At 48.1% G+C, this 22282-nt stretch overlaps 1 protein-coding gene across 18 annotated transcripts in view; it reads left to right on the forward strand.

The window, feature by feature from the left end:
- The window catches only part of MICAL2 (microtubule associated monooxygenase, calponin and LIM domain containing 2), a 158088-nt gene that overhangs the window by 35150 nt on the left and 100656 nt on the right, over window positions 1–22282 (forward strand). For 17 of the 18 annotated variants that reach the window (XM_017525741.2, XM_017525743.2, XM_017525748.2 and 14 more), the window contains one exon: window positions 15523–15863. In XM_017525741.2, the coding sequence (XP_017381230.1) occupies window positions 15600–15863 (264 nt within the window). In that variant the 5' untranslated portion in view covers window positions 15523–15599. Of the gene's footprint in view, window positions 1–14917; window positions 15030–15522; window positions 15864–22282 lie in introns of those variants that run through there. The other variant, XM_017525736.2, reaches the window with a different exon arrangement.

Consider the following 22282-nt stretch of genomic DNA (forward strand, 5'->3'; position numbering starts at 1 on the left):
CCCGAGCCAGATTTCTACTGGTAAACATTCATTCATTCAACAAACATCTACTGCCTACTTGGAGTAGGCACCACATTGGCACTGGAATTACAAAGATGAAGATCAGTAAATAGCTCATCAATGGATGCATTAGCTACAAAAGACCATAATACAGAAAGCTGAATTATTTGAATTTTAAATATTGATTGAGTACCAATTGAGAACCCAGAACTGGGGTGAATACTCTGGGAAGTAGAAAATAAATAAAATACATCACGTTACACATGAGGTTGCATATTAAGGTTACACATTAGGTTGTCCAGGCAAGATTAATGCATAAAAGACATGATGGGTTCAAGGCTAAAGGAAGAGCCACGTGGCACGGTCTTTGACTTCTGTGTGGGAACTCTTTGTGTACCCCATTTCTCAGAAGATAGGAAGAAGCATCTTATTTCCTTGGTATCCACAGCACCTACCAAGGCCGCAGGCACAATATAGGTTCTCAGTGGATACAATGAGTGGAATCGAATGTGGCTAGTGGTTCCCAAACTTGGCTGAGCAAAAGAATTCCCTGGGGAGTTAAAAACATATTTTCCTCTTGGACCTCAGGCCACAGGGATTCTGTTTGAGAGCAGGCCCAGGAAACTGAATTTTCATAGACTTCCTGGGTGAATCTGTCTGATGAGCCAGGTTTGGTGAGCTCAGCTAGACTCCAGGAGTTAGAATAACACAGGTGGGTAAGGGTTGGGGGGGTGAGGCTTTTGAACCTGAGTGCTCCAGCTCATCCCTTAAGATCCCGCCCTGGTGCCACCTTCTCCAGGAGCTTCTCAGGTGCTGAGTCACTCTGTCTCCAACTCACCTCTCCAGCAGCTCTTACCAATAACTGTTTGGATTCCCTGAAAAGACCGTGAGACTCCTAGGAGACACAGCTTGTAGTAGGTTTTCAATCAGCACTGTGGTGCTAACTGGGCTTCAGAGGATGGATGAGGTTTAAGCAGGGGCAGAAGTAAGGCAGAGACCTGACGTGAGAGCAGCCACAGGGTAAGCCCAAATGCCTTTGGGAATTGAGCCTAGCAAGGAAGAGGGGGCTGCTGAGGGTGGGTGGGAGCCTGGCAGGAGGGTTTCAACTTGTACAAGAGCTGAAAACAGCCCTGGGAGCCTTATGGACAGGATAGAAGTGAAGCTGGTGAGTTGGGAAGGGGGAGATCAGTAAGGAGGCCCATGGTAGCTCAGGTCAGAGCTGGCCAGGCCCTGGATGAAGTGGCAGGGTTGTTAACAGGGGCAGCCACGCTATAGCCACTACACACCCAGAATTTTGTGTGATGCTCTTGATTTGATTTTATCTACCAGCAGTGGTTACTGAGCACCCACCATTGCCAAGGGCATGGGTACCAGGCCCTGGGACTTGCAGCCCTCAGCTTCAGAGCTCACAGTCAGGTAAGACAGGCAGGGCCACAAGTAGATCAATGCAAGGGTATGTGCAAAACCATCATACGAACTCCCCAGAGTCCAGTGTGGAAAAGGGGGGCATGGGGAGGGCAAAATAACACTTCAAAGAAGAACAGTGCAGCAAAGGATGCTGGCCAGCCAGGCGTCACTGTGTTTCATTCTCAAGTCATCCAATGGGTCAGGACTGTTATTATCCCCATTTTATGGATGAAGAAACTGAGGTTCAAAGAGGTTAGGCAACTCCTCCAGGCTCACATACCTGGTAAATGGTGGGTTGGGGTTAGTGACCAGTCTGCCTGACTCCAGAGTCCAAACTGGGACCTGTGACACCCTGCTGCTGCCTTTGATGTTTCAGCCCTAATGACCACTGGGTTTTCACAAGGTGAACAGAGTCCAGATAGGCATTGCAGACAGAGGGATCAGCATCAGCAAAGGCACGTGGGTGGAAGTGTGATGGAGGCCAGCTTATCAGGAAACTGCAAATGGTTCCTAAGTCTAGAGTATGAGGGGGCAGGGAAGCGACGAGAGGGGAGGCGGGAGGGGCAGGCCAGGGCTGGATCATGAAGATAGCTTTTGTTTTGCTCCACTAAGATGTTTGGACTTCACCCTGCACATCGTCAGGAAGCTGTTGAAGGATTTTGAACAGGAATAGAACCTGACCAAGTACACATTTTTGAAATAAAGATCTCTCTGGCGGCAGTTTGAGGTCTAGGCTGGGGGACTGAAGGGAGGTGAATCTGGAGACAGGGAAGATATTGGCGAGGAGATTTTGAGAGTTTCAGGTGATTGCAGGTGGAGACCTGACCGTCCCAGGAAGGATGGGAGGCAGCAAATGGGGCTGTTGAAGAGGCAGGACTTGGTGACTGGCTGGCTCTGCAAGATGAGGGAAAAGGGGCAGAGAAGTTTGACTCCAAGGATTTGGCTGCAGAGTCAAGATGGTGCTGCTCACTGAGGTTGGGGCTGCAGGAGAAGGAACAGGTGGGGGAGGAAGGGAAATTGGCCACCTGCGAGGTCTCTATGAGATAGTGAGGGGAGTGTGCAATCGTTGTTGGCGCAGGGCCTGAAATGCTGCAGGGAGCTGCGTGGTGCAGGCACAGCCTGGTGAGTCATGAGGACATAGACACCAGTTGAACTGTAGGAGTTTGCTGTTCATGAGAGTGAAGACCAGAGCCTTTGCTTTCAGGGCCGGGGAGAGAGGGGTCTGCAAAAGACTGAAATGAGAAGAGACCACAGCAATATAAGGCCCCATAAGTGGCAGTTGCATTTAGCAGCACTTGGTGGTGACGTTGGCCTGATGCATGGGGTGGCCTGTGTGTGAAGAGAAACCAGATTGTGGTGGATCGATGGATGAGTGGAAGGTGAGGAAGTGCACACTGCAAGGTTAGACCATTCATGTGGAAACCTAGGCTGTGAGAGGAAGAAAGAAGAGTGCTATTTGTCTTCTTCCATAAAAGCAAATATAGGGCTGGGGACGGTGGCTCACGCCTGTAATGCCAGCACTTTGGGAGGCTAAGGTGGGCAGATCATGAGGTCAAAAGATTAAGACCATCCTGGCTGACATGGTGAAACCCCATCTCTACTAAAAATACACAAATTAGCTGGGCTTGGTGGCACATGCCTGTAGTCCCAGCTACTCAGGAGGCTGAGGCAGGAGAATCCCTTGAACCCAGGAGGTGGAGGTTGCAGTGAGCTGAGATCACGCCACTGCACTCCAGCCTGGGCAATAGAGCAAGAATCTGTCTCAAAAAAAAAAAAAAAAGCAAATATAGATCTAACTGGTTGGATTTATGTGCATTTTGGGGAATGACTTCCTGTTGATAAATTCAAAAATCAGAAAAAAAAATAAACTTTTGTTGAGCAGTGAGCGTTTGGGGGTTGAGAAAAAATGAGGCTAAATGGTACAGTTCTTCCAAACGGGGGGATTGGCCCAGGAGGTCAAGGCTGCAGTGAGCCGTGATCACACCACTGCACTCCCACCTGGGCAACAGAGTGAGATCGTGTCTGAAAAAACAAAACAAAACAAAAAGTGCACACACAAAATAGGGGATCTTTTGGGGATAGACTCCACTAGATATAGCTGGGTTGTGAGCTGCTCTGGGTGGGGCGGCTCTGCGGTCATCCTGGATTCCAGGTATGGTGCCATGCACATAGTGAACGTGTGTCGAGAAATACTTCTTAAGTTCACTTGGCTGTGACTTCGATGTGTCTTCCCCAGCATCCGTCTGTATCCTCCAGACTAATTATTGTACTGGCATCGAGTCCCAAAGGCCTAATTTCAGCAAGTCAGGAGATACAGTGCCATTCAGATACAATGGTTCCCCTGGAGAGTTCCTTTGAGAGGGTGCTGGACAGAGGCTCGGTGGAAAATCTGTTTTTAGTTGTTCTACCATAGCAGAGAGTTGGTTAAGGTGAGGATGAGCTACCCTCACCTTTTCTGTGAAAATGTGTCAGTTTCTGCCTTGGTTTGGCTTGGGCTACCTACAGCTTGAGGAGGTGGGAGTTACCCCACGCTGTTTCCTGGGAACTGACAACGAGCTCATCTGTGGGCCTGGTGCTGCGAGAGGCCCCTTCATTTAATTTTCACAGGAACTCTATGTTGTTTACGACTTGCCGAAAGGAGCACTTAGTGACTCAGAAGCCCATGCTCTTTCTACCACCTCCCATCGGTTTCCAGGGACTCAAGAGCTGAGTGCCCGGGGGTGTTTCTAAAACCAAGGAAATGAACTAGCTTATCTGTTCTAGTCTCCTGTCTTATGCTATTTGCAAATAGGGAAAGGATGTCTTTTTCAAGACAGGGTGTAGATGCATGAGTGCCTACATAGAGTGGTGGGCAGGCTTATTTCTGGGAATCAGGCAACATTTAAAGGACCTTGAGGCACTAATAGAAAGTAAGATGTAAAATGACAGACCTGGTTGTTATTGGAAGTTAGCCTGCAACAGTGGGGTCAGAGACATCTTAATTCCCATGTGGTTGGCCTTCACATTGGGAAGGAATGCCTTCTGATCCAGGCAATTGACACACCTACCACTAATACCTACTGTATTACCTAGGGTGATTCTTCCTGCCTAACAGATAAGTTCCCAGTTCTCAGTGACTTCACATACTGCACATTTATGGCTCATATATGTAAAGTCCAGAACATGTGTTCTGGTCTCAGAGGGCTTTCCCCCATGCAGGCATCCAGGGGGCTGGGTCCCTTCCTTCTTGTGGCTCATCATCTTCAACACACAGTTTCCAAGGCCATTGTGCCCTGGCAGAAGTAGAAAAGGCACAAAATCACCACGGGGTGTTCTTATGGGTTGGTCTTAGAAGCGGCATGCACCACTCCTGCTCACATCCCATGACCTAGAACCTGCTCCCCTGGGCTCACAGCAGCAATAAACAGGGGCCCTGGAGGAAGGAGCAGTCCGGCTGGTGGTGAGCTCACCCATCTCCACTGCACCCACCAAGGCTCCAAAGGCACTGCTCAGCAGAGCTTTCACTGGTGGATTAGATGCTGTTCTCATTTGCTCTATAGATCCTAGCATTTTGAAGTTTGTTGAAAGAAGGGTAGGAGAGTGTTAAGGATCAAAGGTCTTAGCCGGGCATGGTGGCTCATGCCTGTAATCCCAGCACTTTGGGAGGCCGAGGTAGGTGGATCACTTGAGGTCAGGAGTTTGAGACCAGCCTGGCAAACATAGTGAAACCCTATCTCTACTAATAATATAGAAAAAAAAAATTAGCCAGGCGTGGTGGGAGGGACTTATAATCCCAGCTACTTGGGAGGCTGAGGCAGGAGAATCTCTTGAACCCAGGAAGTAGAGGTTGCAGTGAGCTGAGATCGAGCCACTGCTCTTTAGCTTTGGCAACAGAGTGAGACTCCATCGAAAAAAAGGAATATAAAGAATCAGAGATCTAGACCAGATACTACAGCCCTGATTCCCTGATATGGTGTTCAAGACAGCAGTGCTTGTGTGCCTGTGGCTGCATCTACTTTGCGTGGGAACAGCAAGGGTTGCTTATTTAGGGCACCACCACTCTACAGGAATTGTGGGAACACAGGGGCTGAGTGTTCTCCCTGGGTAGGGCGATGCATGGTAGGCCCTGAGAGCTAAGACCAGGGAGCTGATGCCTACCCTTCCCTGGGGTGTTGAAGAATATTTTGCAGGTGCAGAGTGGTGGGGGAGGAGTGTGCCCATGAGGAGACCCTGGGGAAGGCAGAATAGGAGATAAAAATGGGGAACTTGGCAAGGCTGAGCTTTGGTGGGCTTCCGGGGGTCAAATGAGGTTTGGAAAGAATGAGAGAAGCCTAGATGATTTTTTAAAAAAGATAAAAATCATTTCATTGAACCAATAAAAATCAGCAAATGTCTTTCATTGACCTAATGATTTATTTTGTTTATTATATTTTAACTCAAAAGTATTTCAGAAAGTTAGCAAGATTGTTAATTAGACCACAGATTCTATTCTCTGGCTTTGGGCAGCTCCCACTAATAGGAGGAGGTGATGGTGGCAGTGGTAGGGTTTTCTTTGTTTGCATTTTACGATTGTTTTTGTGGTAAAATTTACATAACATAAAATTTGCCATTTTAATCTCTTTTTTTTTGTTTGTTTTATTTTGTTTTGTTTGAGGCAGGCTCTTGTTCTGTCACCCAGGCTGGAGTGCAGTGGCATGATCATGGCTTACTGCAGCCTGGACCTCCTGGGTCCAATCAATCCTCCCAGCTCACCCCCACCCCCAGCCAAGTAGCTAGGCGCACAGACACGCCCCACCACACCCGGCTAATTTTTGTTTGTTTTTTGTCAAGACAAAGTCTCACTGTGTTGCCTAGGTTGGTCTTGTACTCTTGGACTCAAGCGATCCTCCCACCTCGGCCTCCCAAAGGGCAGGAATTACAGGGATGAACCGCTGTGCCTGGCCCATTTTAACTATTTTTAATTGTAAGATTTCATGGTATTAAGTACATTATGTTGTTATGCAGCCATCACCATCCTTCCACAGAATAAATGAAAAATCTGCACTTATTTAATAATAACTCTCCATTCCCCGCTTTCCCGGGGCCCTGGTAACCACCATTCTACTTTCTGTCTTTATGAATTTGCTTATTGTGGGCACTGCTCACTGTTAGTTTTGAGACAGACTGGCCTCCTAGAAGTTGGAATTTAGAGTTCACAATTTTCCTGGGCACCCAATGTGGGATCAAGATGATTGAGGGCACATGCAGAACTGTCTGCGACGCTTTTGGTGGTAAGATGAGCTCTGTGTGTGGGGTAAGACGTATGTTGTTTTGTCTGCCAGCTACACAGGTTTCCTTCTTGAGGGCTTCACCAGCTGGGGATTCTGCAGGCACAGCTGAGATTTGGGTCAGAGGCAATGCCATCCCGATTCTGTTCTGGAATGTGGGTGGGAGAGCGTGGGCTCTGGAGGACACCTGCTGTACTGGACACACGGGCCCCGTGCTGTCCGGAGTGGAGCTGCTGGCAGGAACACAGCCTTGAGGGACTTGTCCCTGACCTGTTAACATTTAAGCCAATTCCTTAAATTAGCACCATGTCAGGGCTTCATGCAGGATGACCCTTTCTCTTTTGGAGAAAGATCACATTGCTAGTGCTGTGTAGGCACACAGGGCCCAGAGCTGAGTTCCACGGAGCCCTGAGCACTTGTTAGGCCTGGAGAAGATAAGATACAGGAAGCCTGCCTCCTGTTGTTGAGACTGACAGTCAGGGAGAGAAGACTCCTGGCCTTGGGATGTGTATGTAAGAGGGGTTGTAAAAGTTATGCATGCTCCTTGTAGAAACTTTGGGAAATACAGAAAAGTATAGAGTAAAAGTATAATCACAGCTTTCTGAAATGTGATCCTACATACACATCACCACTGTTCACATTTGGCTTATTCCTCTTCTCCTACAGACATTATTTTATGGAGCCTGAAATTATATTGACTTCCTGGATCCATACCCTGCTCTTTTCACTCGGTGTTACGGCATAAGCATTTTCCCATGGATTGAATGTCTTTATAAATATTATTTTTAAAGGACTGCCTGATACTTGTTTGGTTGTACCATGACTTGTAAGACCATGCCTTATTTGATACTTGTAGACTCTCCAAGCCCAGAACTTGACAGACAATAGAAGTGAACTGATGTAATTTACACAGCGGCATCAGAAAAGGAAGACAATACTGTGTCTGTACATATGGCTCATACGGACTGGGGCTAGGAGCATGGATTTCGAAGTGAGGTGACCTGGGCTCATTTCACAGCATCCCCAGCATCCCCACTAGCTACCTGCATGGTATGGAGGCATTTACTTACCTCTGTAAAGCTGTCTTCTTTCAAGGGTGAGGAAACGAGACAGAGTGGTAAAGGCCTGAAATGCCGTGAGTGCCAGCTGTCAGTGTCCCCATGTGGGTGGTGCAAGGGATGGGCTGGGTTTGAACCCAGGTCTCCTCATGCCTAGGCCAGAGTTCTTTCCACCTTAAAGGTTTCACTTGTTTTAGAAGGTCCTTGGAGAGAGACTTAGTGGTACAGGTGAAGATGTAGAGTACTGGCTGGAAATCCTCGTGGAAAATTTTTAAAATGTATATGCATATGATATATATGTGCACACACCACACATATACACACATGCAAATAGATGAACATATACATACACATGCATGTACACATATGCACATGTCCTACATGTGCACACATGTATATGCACACATGAATGCACATATATATGTGCATATACTCATATACACAAACACATGTACATATATACACACATATGCACACATAGATGTGTGCACATGTACACCCCTGCAAACATATACACACAGGCACACATATACACATACACATACACATTCATACATATGTACAAATAGACATGCACATGTATACATGCACATATGCACACATATATACATACATAAAATAATCACACATAGAAAACATGGTTGCATTACAGAAAAGGAAGATAGGCAAGTTCTGCAATTACCTCTTTCTCTTTTGTTAAGGACTTTGCTTTTTACAGAATAAAAAATAAAGTCATATCTCCCCCGCATCCACATAGACCTGCTGTGAGGATTCTTTAGGTTAACACTGGTGAGAGTGCCTGGCTGGTGATGGGCCCCTGATGACACTGGCTTCCTTCTGCCATTCCAAGCACTGTGACTGGTCAGCATACAGGTGTCTCTTGACACCAGTGGGGGAAGCCTGGAGTGTGGGCACTGCCTTACTGGGACCTCCCAGGACCTGGTGCTGTTGAATGGCTATAAGAAGCAATGAATGTGCCGGGCACAGTGGCTCATGTCTGTAATCCCAGCACTATGGGAGGCTGAGGCGGGTGGATCACCTGAGGTCAGGAGTTTGAGACTAGCCTGGCCAACATAATGAAACTCCATCACTCATAAAAATACAAAATTAGCCAGGCATGGTGGCACATGCCTGTGATCCCCGCTACTCAGGAGGCTGAGGCAGGAGAATTGCTGGAACCCAGGAGGTGGAGGTTGCGGTGAGCTGAGATTGCACCACTGCACTTCAGCCTGGGCAACAAGAGCGAGACTCCATCTCAAAAAAAAAAAAAAAAAAAAAAAAAAAAAAAAAAAAAAAAGGCAATGGATAAAGTGAGGAAGGGGGAATGTATGAGGCTCCTTCAAGCTAGACCAGTGGAGTCCACTCACCATTGAAAAAGAGTGGAGAAGAGGGGTGTGGCCAGAAGGGCAAGAGCCAAATGAACTTGCGTTCTCAGTGAAGGCGCGGGCGCAGACGGCCAGGGCTTGCAGTGCACCTGGGGTCTCTTCCCAGCACTCTCACCCTGGGGCTGTGTGGCTAATGAGGGAAGGTCTAGGCCCTTGCCACCTCCTGGTTGAGCTTCACAGTGAGTCCCTTGGGTGCTCTTTCATTGGCCTTTCCTAGTAGGGGTTCCAGACAGCGTGTGTAAGAGGACTCTGCATGTGTGCCTTCACTGTGCATGGAAAGGGGCTTTGGCTTCCTGGAGGTAATCTCCAGTCAACACCCAGTAGCAGTAGAGAAAGCTTCGAAGAAGAGGAACTTATCTCTATAGGGAATGACTAAGAAGAATTATCTCACTGAGGCTTCAGACACCCTTGTCTTCCAGAGGAGGCAGGTGGAGCAGGTGGCCCTAAGGAGGCAGTACACTCTCCTCTATTTGTGGAAGTGACCAAGGCAAGGCTGGGGACACCTGGCTGGAAGGAGATTACCAGGAAAACAAGGTGGCCCTCTCAGTCCCTTCCCGACCCTGGGCCAGGTGGGAAGATGGGATTCGTAGGCCCCACCTGAGATCCAGGTGTTCCTGCCCATGGTGGGCGCTGTGGGGATGCACCAGGTGCGGAAGGCACTGCTGAGTCCCTGGCTGGCTCCTGCCTCAACTCAGGTGTTGGTTTCAGATAGTCATAACCGAGGGGCTTCTGTGTGTGAGACTCCTGCGCACCCTGAGAGTGTGGGGTGAATACCCCGCTTCATTGCCAAGGAAACAGAGCCTTGCTCCAGGGCTCCTTAGTGACATAGAGCTGGGAGAGAGTAAGTTTTAGCAGGGCAGCTTGACAGTATAAATGGCAAGAGGGTTTTGATTTTAGATTCCATTGACCTTGAAACAGATTTTGTCTGTGAGCCTCAAGGGTGGGTTAAAGGATGAGCTTTTCTCCTGGGCCAAACTGCTGCTTTGTGGAAAGTTTCTACCTAGTGTCCACCCCCATCTCTCCTTAAGTTTGTACGAACTTCACCATTTATCAAAAGCCTGGTTGCACTGTCTGATATGCCATTTGGAAGAAAAGGCTCAGGGAAGGTAGGAGGCGTGGGAGTCCTAAATGTGAGGGACCTGCAGCTCCGGATGGGGAGGCTCCTCCTGCCATTTGGAGAGGTACTCAGGGACTCTGCATAAACCTTGAGCTTGACTCTCAGATTTTGTGGGCTTAGCCCATTACCAGTGCTGTTGCCTGCAATCCAGGGCCCTTAATTTTAATTTTTAGCAGCCAGAGGCAGGAAAAGGAAATTGCTTTGTGACTCATGAAGTCACACAGGCAGGAGAGCAGACGAACCACAAATAAGAGACTCCACTTGGCAAAAACCAAATTGCTTCAAGTCTATTCTTGGAAACTTAAAGCAACACATCTTGTTTCTTCCCAGAAAATACAGAAACCTTCATATTTCTGGTTAGTTGGTTTTATTTCTATTGCATATCAAACTTCAAAAGGGCAACAGCTGAGTGGTGGTTAACAAGGAAAACTTTAATAAGAGCTGGTTACCCAGGATCCTCTGGCTAAAAAAGAAATCCTGACTACCTTCTTTTGGGGTGAGGGGAAGGATAGCCACCAAAGGCTTTGCACCCCAGTTCTCTAGACAAAAGGCTTGAAGCTCAGACTCACTGAGTCCTTCTGAGTGCTAGGTCAGCCCTTTCCAGTTCATTTCCAACACTATCCTGATTCCTGTGTGTTTTCAGTTCATTACCACCACTTTCTTTGAGGTTCCCTAGTTACACATGGGAAACTAAAACCCAAAAAATAAATGATTTGTCTAAGTCTACACAGAAAGGAGGTGAGTTTGAACTCAGATCTTCTAAGTGGAAGGCCCTTGTCCTCTAGTTTTAAAGTCTACAGGTTGAGGCTGGGCACAGTGGCTCATGCCTGTAATCCCAGCACTTTGGGAGGCCTAGGCAGACAGAGCACGAGGTCAGGACTTTGAGACCAGCCTGGCCAATATGGTAAAACCCTGTCTCTACTAAAAATACAAAAAGTAGCCAGATGTGGTAGTAGTCCCAGCTGCTTGGGGGGCTGAGACAGAAGAATCGCTTGAACCTGGGAGGCAGAGGTTGCAGTGAGCCAAGATCGTGCCACTGCACTCCAGCCTGGGCGACAGTGCGAGACTCCATCTCAAAAAAAAAAAAGGATATGTGTTGAATATACCTAAACTGAAATCTGCAATGCTCCAAAATGTAAAGCTTTTTGAGTGCTGACATGACACTCTAAGGAAGTGTTAATTGGATTCTTCCGGATTTTGGATTTTTGGGATTTGGGATACTCAACCAAGTAAGTATGATGGACATCTTCTAAAAAGAAAGAAAGAAAATAGAAATCCAAAACACTTCTGGTCCCAAGCATTTTGGATAAGGGATACTCAGCTTGTATATAACTCCTTCCAGAAAGCTAGTCTCAGTAGTCATGAATGATGTTTCTTTTGCCCTTCCTTTTGATGTGATGATGTCTGGGCCATTTGACGAATCAAAGGAGTATTGGTTACTGCATACGTGATCTCACCGATTCCTGAGAGCCCTATGAGTGGGGAGAACAGGCAGCCCTCCATACCCATCGGTCTCATATCACAGATACAACCAACTGTGGGTTGAAAGTATTCAGGAAAAAAGAAAATGATTTCATCTGTACTGAATATGTACAGTCATTATTTCCTAAACATGCGATGTAACAACTATTTACATAGCACTTATATTGTATTAGGTATTATAAGTAATGTAGAGATGACTTAAAGTATACAGGTATTGATCGACTTACCACCTATGCAACTTACGACCATTCGACTTTATGACCACAGTCGCTAGCCACGACTGCTCCGCATCTGGCAGCACAAACGTTGCCCAGCTGGGCATATGACAGTGTGGACCAGCTTCCGGCAGCACTACCATCTCCGCGTGCATCATTTCAACTGTACATATAGCCTACTCAACTTACGACCAAATCGTGTTACGGCCGGTCCGCAGTCCCGACCGTGGTCGTAAGTCGAGCACTAGCTGTACAAGAGAATATGTGTAAGTTATATGCAAACACTACGTCATTTTATACAAGGGACTTGAGCATCTATGGATTTTGGTATCTGCATGGGACCCTGAAACCAATCTTCCATGGATACTGAGGGAAGCCTGTATTATCCCTATTTCACAGATGAGAAAACTGAGGCCAAGATGGATGAGATAATTTGCCTAGGGCTACACAGCTAGCAAGTGCTTGAGACCAAAGTCACACTCAGGTTGCCCTGACTCTAAATATTCTGATGCTATCCCGTGAGGAAAGCTACCTGCCATGGATGTTAGAGTCATGTTTAAGGTCTTTGACTTAACTTGGAAAACCAGTTATAAAGGGTGAGACTGGGCTGTTTAGATCTAGGGTGGCAAGTCTGAGCCTGGTACGGGCAGCTGGGCTACTTATCTTCCCCTGCAGCCATCTCCCTCCACCTCCCTTATCTCACTCTAGATAAGGGCTGGTTTCTGGAGCTCCCACGCCTATCCAGCCCTCAGCACCATCTTTAGCTCTTTCTCCACTGGAGCCGGATGACGAAGTTGTTCGTTCATCTTCTGGGGGAGGAGGGGTGGCTATAGGGGTGCGGAGGAGACAGCTTCTTCCAGTTTGTAAATTATTGTCTGGCTTGGTGCCTCTAAACTGTTCATAATTTTAGACAGGGAGTAGTTGGCCACTTGGAGAACTGATTTACAAACCTGTTTTCTAACCTGGCACATTTCCCCAGGTACAAATCTGCCTCCTGGGGTGGATGCAGCGTGTGTTACCACATCTACTGAGTGCCTCCCGGGGCCTGGCTCTGCCATCATCCATGTTCCTTGCCCTTCACAGCAACCCTGCAAGGATGAGATGATTATTTGTCTGTTACAGTAGGGGAAACTGAGAATCAGAAGTGGCTTGTGTGAGGCGATCGCTCTGAAGCCTTACAGTTTTCTCTGTACTGCTTGCCTGTCCTCAGGAAAGACTGCGGGGTAGCAGGCGAGTTCAGATCACCTTGTCAGCCCGCCACTGCAGCCTTTGTTCAATGCTGGGCACAGAAGTGGGTCCAAAGATAGATAAAGACTGAGGATGTTAATATGCTCTGCAAAGCAAATGAGTCCCGCCTTCTGTTTATGCTCTCTGGGTGGCAAGTGTTGTACATGGGGTAAGTGGAGACGCAGGAGGAGGCAGTGTTTATGTGAGTCATGCCCAAGTGAGCAGAGGGGACGCTCATAGAGCCCGGAGAGCATCTGTGAAGGAATCCACTCTTGTCGCGCCAGGCAGGGCGCAGAGCCCGCTTGCCCAGTCTACTGAAGTTGTTGACTGTCATAGACCAGGGCCACTGGGTAAGGCCTCATGGAGGACCCAGCCTGGCTGGGGCAGGGAAGCTGGCCAGGCCTGAGCAGGGAATGAGTGCTAGTCTCCCTTCAGACAAGCACAGTGCCAGGTACCTCGGAAGCTCTTGGGGAAAGAGAGAAGGGAGGGTAGGGTTCTACAGAGTTGCTGGGATCCCCTCACCCCCAAGTCTGGGCCTCCAGTGTCTGAGACCTCACCTGCCCAGCAGGCTCCTCCTCGCAGGCGTTGCCCAGTGAGCTTCTGTGCTCCTTTCATGCGCTATTCTTCCTCCTTCTCTTCCAGCTCCTCTCATTGCTGCCTGGACAGCCCCTTAGTTGCCTTCTGTCCTCCAGCCTCCTGCTCCAGTCCAGCGCCGCCCCCTCATCTTCCCAGCCTTGTTTCCCCCTACTGCTCTGGTTCCTGCTCCTCACAGCCCACTGGAGAGGCCAGGACCCTTCCTTGTCCTGGAGGGGACACCTGCCACCACGTGCGCTGGACATCCCCATCACAACTCCTCAGGAATCCTGAGCCTTGAAGTTGCTGTCATTTCATCACTGTCCCACTCTTTCCACACTCACACCCCCATGTGGCGTTTCCATCGCCTGGAATGTGCACTCTCCAGTCATCTGGTAAAACACCTCTCATTCCTAAAATTGAAGCTCTCTTGACACTTCCCTCTTACGTCCCCTCTGGCCTCCTTGAGGCTCTGCTGGAGACCGCCTGCTCTGGGCTTCCATGCCCTTGGTTCATTTCCGCAAGCGCTTGCCTGTCGTCTTGTAACCTGTCTTCCCCTGTAGGCGGGGCCTGAGCCTATATATTCCCAGCCCGTTGAGTGGTGCCCGACCTTTGCTACCTCACCAATAATTGAGTGAATAAGAGATTAAGGAGGAAGACAAACACCATTCTCTGCTTTTAGTATTATAAAACCATCCCACAATTCGAATGTGTCCACGATGAACCCTCCCTATCTGGGGAGCACAGAGCTGCCGTGAGGTCTGTGCTCTGTGTGTTGCTCACCGCCCCTTGCCAGGCCATGTCGCTCGGTCCGCTGTGCCCTCTTGCTCAGAGACCCCTACAGCCCTCCTGACAGCTGGGTCAGCCCCGGCTCCTCCACATTTGTCTTCTTGCACCAGCTTTGGATTCTGGAAAAACAGCTAATGCTTTGGAAAATCAGCTCTACTTTATTTTTGTTCCTTTGAAACTTAAATGGCTTTCCTAAGAAATGTCTGAGGTTAGAATGGTGCAGAAAGGACCATGGCCAAGGCCCAGGCAAGCTATTTTTGGGATGTGAATGAGCACCCATTGCATTTTTCCCTTCCATCAGCCGAAGCACTTGTTCCAAATAGCTCACAGCCCAGCCTTACAAAGCCCAGGCCCCCTTTGCACATGGGGAGGAGGAGGTCCACGTGTCTCTGTCTGTCTGTGTGTCTGACTGAGGTGGATGATGTGCGGCCAGCCAATACCAGGAGCAGAAGTTGTCATGTGTATAGGGGAGAGCCTTGCTCTCTGGTAACTAATGAAGAAAGACTTTAAAGCTGGATGTCTAGGGAGAGGTGGGTGGTCATGGACTCTAGAGAGACGCTTTCTGGATTGTTTTCTGGGCATTCGTGTATGTGGCTGGGTTGTATTCATATCAGCCAACCGATTTGCAGCACCAAGAGTGATGGACTTTCAGTGGTGCTAGATCTAGCATGCTTTTCTGGGTTATTTTCCTTTTTCTAATCACTATTTGCAGGACCATCTGGCTCAGAGCAAGACTGACCAGTACTGTTGGCATTAGCCAGGGCATAGCCTTGTGCAATCTGTGGCACTTTCAGCCAGCAAGAGGAGCAGGGTATAGGGGTGAGATTACCTGCCACACCACATTGACAGGCCAAAAGGCACAATTCTGTATCTTTTATAAGTGTTTCTGTTTAGGATTGAACACTAAGTATTATGGGTAGCATTTGAGTATCTTAAAGAAATTGTATTTTTACTTCTCAGCACCCGTCCCCCACCCTACCCTCATTGTCCAAAGCTGACCTCTGCCTCCCCCTACTTTCACAGGTGTGACGTGTCTCCAGGTACTTCATGCTGTTCGCCTCTGTCCTCGCCACACCACTGGTGCGCACGACTCCTGAACCATGGGGGAGAACGAGGACGAGAAGCAGGCCCAGGCGGGGCAGGTTTTTGAGAACTTTGTCCAGGCGTCCACGTGCAAAGGTACCCTCCAGGCCTTCAACATCCTCACACGACAGCTGGACCTAGACCCTCTGGACCACAGAAACTTTTATTCCAAGCTCAAGTCTAAGGTGACCACCTGGAAAGCCAAAGCCCTGTGGTACAAACTGGATAAGCGTGGTTCCCACAAAGAGTATAAGCGAGGGAAGTCGTGCACGAACACCAGGGTAAGGAGAAAACCCCAGAGTCCTACCTTTGCAGGGCATGTGGGTTTGACATGTGGGAGGTTAGGAAGCTGTCGCCATTTTGCCACTCTGAGGTTCTTAATAGGTGTGGGTGTGAATGTTGCATTGGTTTGCTTTGGTGAGGGTTTCCTTTGTACGCATCAGCTTTTCCTGGCTGGGAGGTTCCCTCTTCTCATGCCCTCTCCAAGAGAGGGAAGCCAGAGGCAAGGCTGAGGGAGAGAAGCCCGTGCTTGATAGCACCCCTGCTTCTACTATTCCTGCTGCCACTGCTACTACTTCTAGTAGCTGCTATTTATTGAGCAGCTTCTAGGTACAAAGTACTTTATATCCATGATTTCAGTGAACAGCTGCAGGAGTTCTTTGGGCCATTTTAGAGACGTGGACATTGAGAAGTCGGTTGTTCCCAAGGTCACACAACTAGAGGGCAACCTTAGTCCGTCTGATCCTAGGGCTTAAGCCCTAAATCTCTGGGAGAGGCATAGTTAGAGAGTTGTGCTCCCCTGGGTATGAACATTTAAGAAAGATCCCCTGGTTTTTAATTAATTGGCTAAGAGATAGGCATAGGTCCTTACTGCCTCTTCCTCCCTGTCTCTTTCTCTTCCTCCTGATTCCCCTGCCCTCTCCACCTGCCACTCCCTTCCCCAGGATGCATTTCTCTACCTAGGACCACACTCATAGTTAAGCCTGCACACTGATTGCATCCCCCTTCATTTGGCTACAGACAGCATGGGTGAACGTAGGCTCACTATCACAACCTTTCTCTGACATTCCTGAAATGCCCACCACCAGATGGGCAGCTGGGAGTCCAGGTGTCTCAGCTGACTTCCCTGGTGGCCGTTGGGGGCTATCAGCCCTGGGCACTGGTCCAGACTGTGTGTTTAGGTTAAAATCAAATGTGCTGTATTTAGACCTCACAGGAGATAGCTCAGCTAGAACCCTAGGAATTCCAGTCAGTGCCAATCCCAGGACAAGAGGATTGAACTCTCCATGGCAATCGGGACTGTTGTGTTTTTGTTTTGGTGATGAGAAGCTGTTGAGTCCACCAGGGGATACGCTGCTTTCCACTGCCCCAAGGGAGACAGCTGCCAAGCTCCTGCAAGCCTGGGGCACTCTGACACTGAGGGACGTAGGAAGAGCATTCCATCAGGTTGAAATAGACCAGTTGCCTCAGCCCAGAGCAGACTAGGCATCCAGGCAGTGCCTGCCCATAACCTGCCAAGCTCCAGCTAGGCAGAGGAGATGGGGGGGGTAGGAAAAAGGAAGGGAGAGGAGAGGGTGAGACCAGTGTCCTGGGTGCCACTCCCACCCAGTGACTCCTTTCCTTGTTGCTGTGACTTCATGGTTCAGAGTTCACTGGGTGGCTCTTCAGAGTTAAAGGAGGGGAAGCTTTTAGCTTTCCAAGTGCCACCCCCTCAGTAATTGTATATGGTGGCTTTCTTTTTTTTAAAGGTCTCATAAAAGTCAGGTGGCCCAACTGCACTGTGTTCTTCCACAGAGGATTTTCAGAGCTCTGTTTTGATTAGGGAATGTCACTGTCCCATATACCCAACATGAGTGGCTGCTGAGGGACCCTCTTGGTGAGCTGAGGGCAGATTGTCACAGGGAGCCAGCCAGTAGAGGGATGCAATGGAGGGCTGCCCACCAGGAAGAGACCCTTCTTCCAAAATTTACCAGCCAGTTGCCTACCCGGTGTGGCCAGCCTCTATTTTACAAGCTTTGGTAGCTTGAAATAGAACAGTCATCACATCTTGTGGTTGGCAGGTCACCACTGGCTTCTGAGATACAAAGGGAAAGAAATCGTCTTTTGTTAGGGATGCTGGGTAAGGTGCTTCTTGCCCAGGAATTTTTATGCCTTTCTTGTGAGGAGGAACAAAGACATTTCCCATGTGAGGTAACTCACCTCACCAAAACTGCCCGAATGCTGAGGAGTGGAAGATACGTTTGAGAATGCATTGTAAGTACGGACTGTGACTGTGTTAGGCTTCTTGAGCTGTGCTTTTCAGAAACCCAGCTCAAAATAGCCACAAAGAACAGGGAAATCATTGACTCATTTTAACAGGAAGGTGCAGGCACTTTAAGTCTGGACCTTAACTTGGGTGCTTGGATGCTTTGCTCTCTGTTGGCTCCATGCTTCCCTCCTGCAAACAGATTTTTCTCCATGTCCGAAGCCTCTCATTCACATCTTTATAGCTCCATCCCAAAAGGCTGGAATCTTTCTCTTCCAGCTCAATATTAAAAAATCTCAGGGACATAGAAATAGAAATTCCATTTGACCCAGCAATCCCATTACTGGGTATATATCCAAAGGATTACAAATCGTTCTACTATAAGGACATGTGCACACGAATGTTCATTGCAGCACTGTTTACAATAGCAAAGACCTGGAACCAACCCAAATGCCCATCGACGATAGACTGGAGAGGGAAAATGTGGCACATATACACCATGGAATATTATGCAGCCATCAAAAACGATGAGTTTGGGTCCTTTGTAGGGACATGGATGAACCTGGAAACCATCATTCTCAGCAAACTGACAGAAGAGCAGAAGATCAAACACCGCATGTTCTCACTCATAGGCAGGTGTTGAACAATGAGAACACATGGACACAGGGAGGGGAGCACTACACACTGGGGTCAGTTGGGGGGAAATAGGGGAGGGACGGTGGGGGGTGGGAAGCTGGGGAGAGATAGCAAGGGGAGAAATGCCAGATGTAGGTGATGGGGAGGAAGGCAGCAAATCACACTGCCACGTGTGTTCCTATGCAACAATTTTGCATGTTCTTCACATGTACCCCAAAACCTAAAATGCAATAAAATAAATAAATGGGAAAAAAAAATCTCAGGGAAGGATTCTGATTGGCCCACCTCTGGATTTATGATAGCCAGAGCCAGGGGAACTGGTTACTGGAATTGGTAGCTCTTTCAACCATCACATGACCGATGTGAGGGAGGAGCAGGTCCTTCAAGGATGTGGGAGTGAGACAGATAAACAACAGATGTCCTTGGCTGGCCGTGGTGTCTCACGCCGAGGCAGGTGGACCACTTGAGGTCAGGAGCTCGAGATAAGCCTGGCCAACATGATGAAACCCCATCTCTACTAAAAATACAAAAAAATTAGCCAGGTGTGGTGGTGGGTGCCTGTAGTCCCAGCTATATGAGAGGTTAAGGCAGGAGAATCACCTGAATCCAGGAGGCAGAGGTTGCAGTGAGCCGAGATCATGCCTCTGCACTCCAGCCTGGATGACAGAGCGAGACACTATCTCAAGAAAAAAAGAAAGAAAGAAAGAAAAAGAAAAAAGCCATAAAAAACGGTTGTCCTCTACAGCGACTGTTGATTTGTATTCTGGCCATGGTAGAGGCCCCTTGCATATCACATTCATGTGTGAGTGGTTAATGGCCAGCTCCGTGAGGCCAGTGCTTGCACTCCTCATTGTAAGTCAAACAAAACCCAGGGCAGGGGTCTTCACCTCTTCTAACGTGAATAGATACTGTCTTGCTCACGTACCATGTTCAGGCATCCTTTGGTGTAATGGTTTATGCTGAGCATGAGTCAAGGAAGAAATACTGTGCCTTTGTATGCATGTGGCTGATTGTTAATGCTAAGCCAGATGGCACAGGTTTGTCAGGTACCAGGCATAAAGCCAAGCTCCTGGTTAGCCATAGGCAGATCAGGAATACACGAAAGTCAGCCAGAACCCTGACCTTTGTGCTGATATGGATGCATGTGAGCACCACCTGGCGTGGGTCTGGGCTTAAGCATTTCATAGGTGTTTATCAGCCCCCGCCATGGGCTGAGCATCATGCTCCTGCCTCCATGCCACCAGTGAGTGTGTATATACACACGTGAGTGTGACAGTGTTGAGAGATTGGGGACCAGGATCTATCTGGAGAAGAAGGGCTCTAGTGGAGGTGCCAGGGGACAAGGAGGGCTGCCAGAAAGTTCTCTAGAGCAATGGCTCAGGTGCCAGTTGCAAAATCTCACTTGGGAGTATTATTTATTATTGATGATTATGTATGAGGGTTTTGTTGCAGTGAATTTAATAACTCTTTCCCTGGGAGTGACTCTGTCTGGATAAGAATGAGGGTGAACTGAGGATCAAGCCAAATGAACTCTTTCAGGATTGACACTGGCTCTGTATGAGGGTAACACCTGCTCCAGTGTCACACTCAGCTGAGTAAAACAGTGTCACTGAGGAAAACAACCCAGAAGAATCTGCAAGGTGCAATTTGATATGGGAAATGCTATAATCACAAAATTGTGGACTCCGGTTATTTTTACATATAAATCTTCGATGCTAGAAGGAACTTAGCATAGCAGATGTTATGTGCAGTGTCTGCATTTAACAGGCCATAAGCAGGGGTCCAGAAAGCTGACGATGGTGGCACTACTGGGATCTGGACTCTACTGGTTTGCTCTTATGTTCTTTTATTTGTTCATTGGCAGGTGTGCCAGTGCCCTGTGCCTTACCAGGCATCTGACAGGGAGGATAGTTTGGAAGATAATAAGCTGTGGTTTTACTTGAGCTTTCTATAAAGGCAGATATATAATTATTTCTGTATTCACTTATTTAATCATTCATGAGGTGAATAGTTATTGAGCAGCTAGTATGTGCTAGGCACTCGTCTAGGTATCTACTAGCTCTGTGGCCTTGGGCAAGTTAGTTAATATCTCTAGTCCTCAGTAACATTCTCTGTAAAATGAGGATAATAAGAGTAGCTACTTCATGGAGTTACCAAGAGGGTCAAATAAGGTAATGTTTGTAAAGTGTAGAAAGGTGTCTAGCATTCTGATAAGTGATCAGTAAACATTTAGTCCTTATTATCATTAATATCTTAAGAGCTATGAGAAAGGTATATACACTGGTCTGCAGGAGCATAGAAAAGCAAGTGACTAACTGTGACGGAGTAGTCTGGGAATGCTTCCTGGAAGAGGAGGTTTGATGTGAGGCTTGGCAGACAAGTAGGAGTTTGCGGTGTAGAGCTGAGGAAACAGCTAGAGGGAGTGCAAAGAGAGAGATAGATTCTAGGAAGAGTGTGTTGCTCTGTAATGGGAAAGGAGGAGTGTGGGACATGTGGGGGAAGGGTGAAAGCCAGAGAGCACAGAGTGGATGGATAGTAGTAAAGGCTGGAGGAAAAGACCTCCTGGTCCAGGCTGTGAACAGAGGGTCTCTTACACGAACAGTGGACCTCGGAAACCAGGAGCAATGAGCCCCTGATCCCCAATCCCGTCCAGGGTTCTTTCCACTCCCTGCCCCTCCAACCCCCAATCACACATACAGGACTGCTCAGTAATCACAGGTAGAGACCAGGGGGTATTTGCACATTGTTGCCATAAAAACTCGCTTGCAGGAAATGACTCATGGACTCTTGTCACTAGCAGGAATTGGGCTAGCCTATGTAATAATCTTGCGTTATCTTTTTGGAAGGATGTGACTATATTTGATGAGCATCCAGCAGGGTCACCACACACCTTTTGCTCCTGGACCGCTGCTCTGTGTGCAGCCCAGGCCCCAGGTTGTGCTGAGGACCAGCTGGTCCTATGGTCTCCAGCTTCGTCCATAGACTGCAGCAGGGAGGCAGCCAGGCAGGGTGCGAGCGTGTTAGAGGTGGAAGGGGTGACACCGGGAGCAAAGGCTGCTACCGCCTGGCCTGGATAAGCCTGTCTGACATTCCCCACCTCTGAAATCATCCATCATGGCTGCGCTGGCTGATACGGGCAGTTCCAGTCATAACTGATAAAGCAGAAGACAGTCTCTGGGGTGTGAAACTCTGTGCGAGTTGAACAAAAAGCTTAGATGAACTCTGGATTTGTCCGCTTGCCTGACAATAGATGGCTGGCCCTGCTAATTGAACACGTTTCTGAGCCTGGATGACCAGCCGGGTTGTGTCAGTGACTGCATTTGTTACCACAGCTGCACACGGAGCGTGTGGAGTTTGCTTGAGTGTGTATGTTGGGCATTACATGTGAGCTTGGGTAAATCCAATTCGCAGCAATGTCATCTGGAGAAGAAAAAACACTCTCCTTTTTGTCTGTCTTCAGGAAGTGGTTAATCCAGGTTTAGTGTGTTCATTTTATAAATATATTTATAAATAAAGACTTTTTTGTCTTTTTAAGAAAAAACCTGGCCAGGTGTGGTGGCTCATACCTGTAACCCCAGCATTTTGGGAGGCTAAGGTGGGAGGATTGTTCAAGGCCAGGAGTTCCAAATTGGGTGGCATAGTGAGACCTGGTCTTTACAGCAAATACACACACACACACACACACACACACACACACCACACACACATACACTTATACACACATATACACACATAAACACCACACACATACATACACACCACACACACATACACTTATACACACATACACACATAAACACCACACACATACATACACAC

This window comes from Cebus imitator, unplaced genomic scaffold (assembly GCF_001604975.1).
Source record: "Cebus imitator isolate Cc_AM_T3 unplaced genomic scaffold, Cebus_imitator-1.0 Scaffold39, whole genome shotgun sequence".
NCBI classification, from domain to species: domain Eukaryota; kingdom Metazoa; phylum Chordata; class Mammalia; order Primates; family Cebidae; genus Cebus; species Cebus imitator.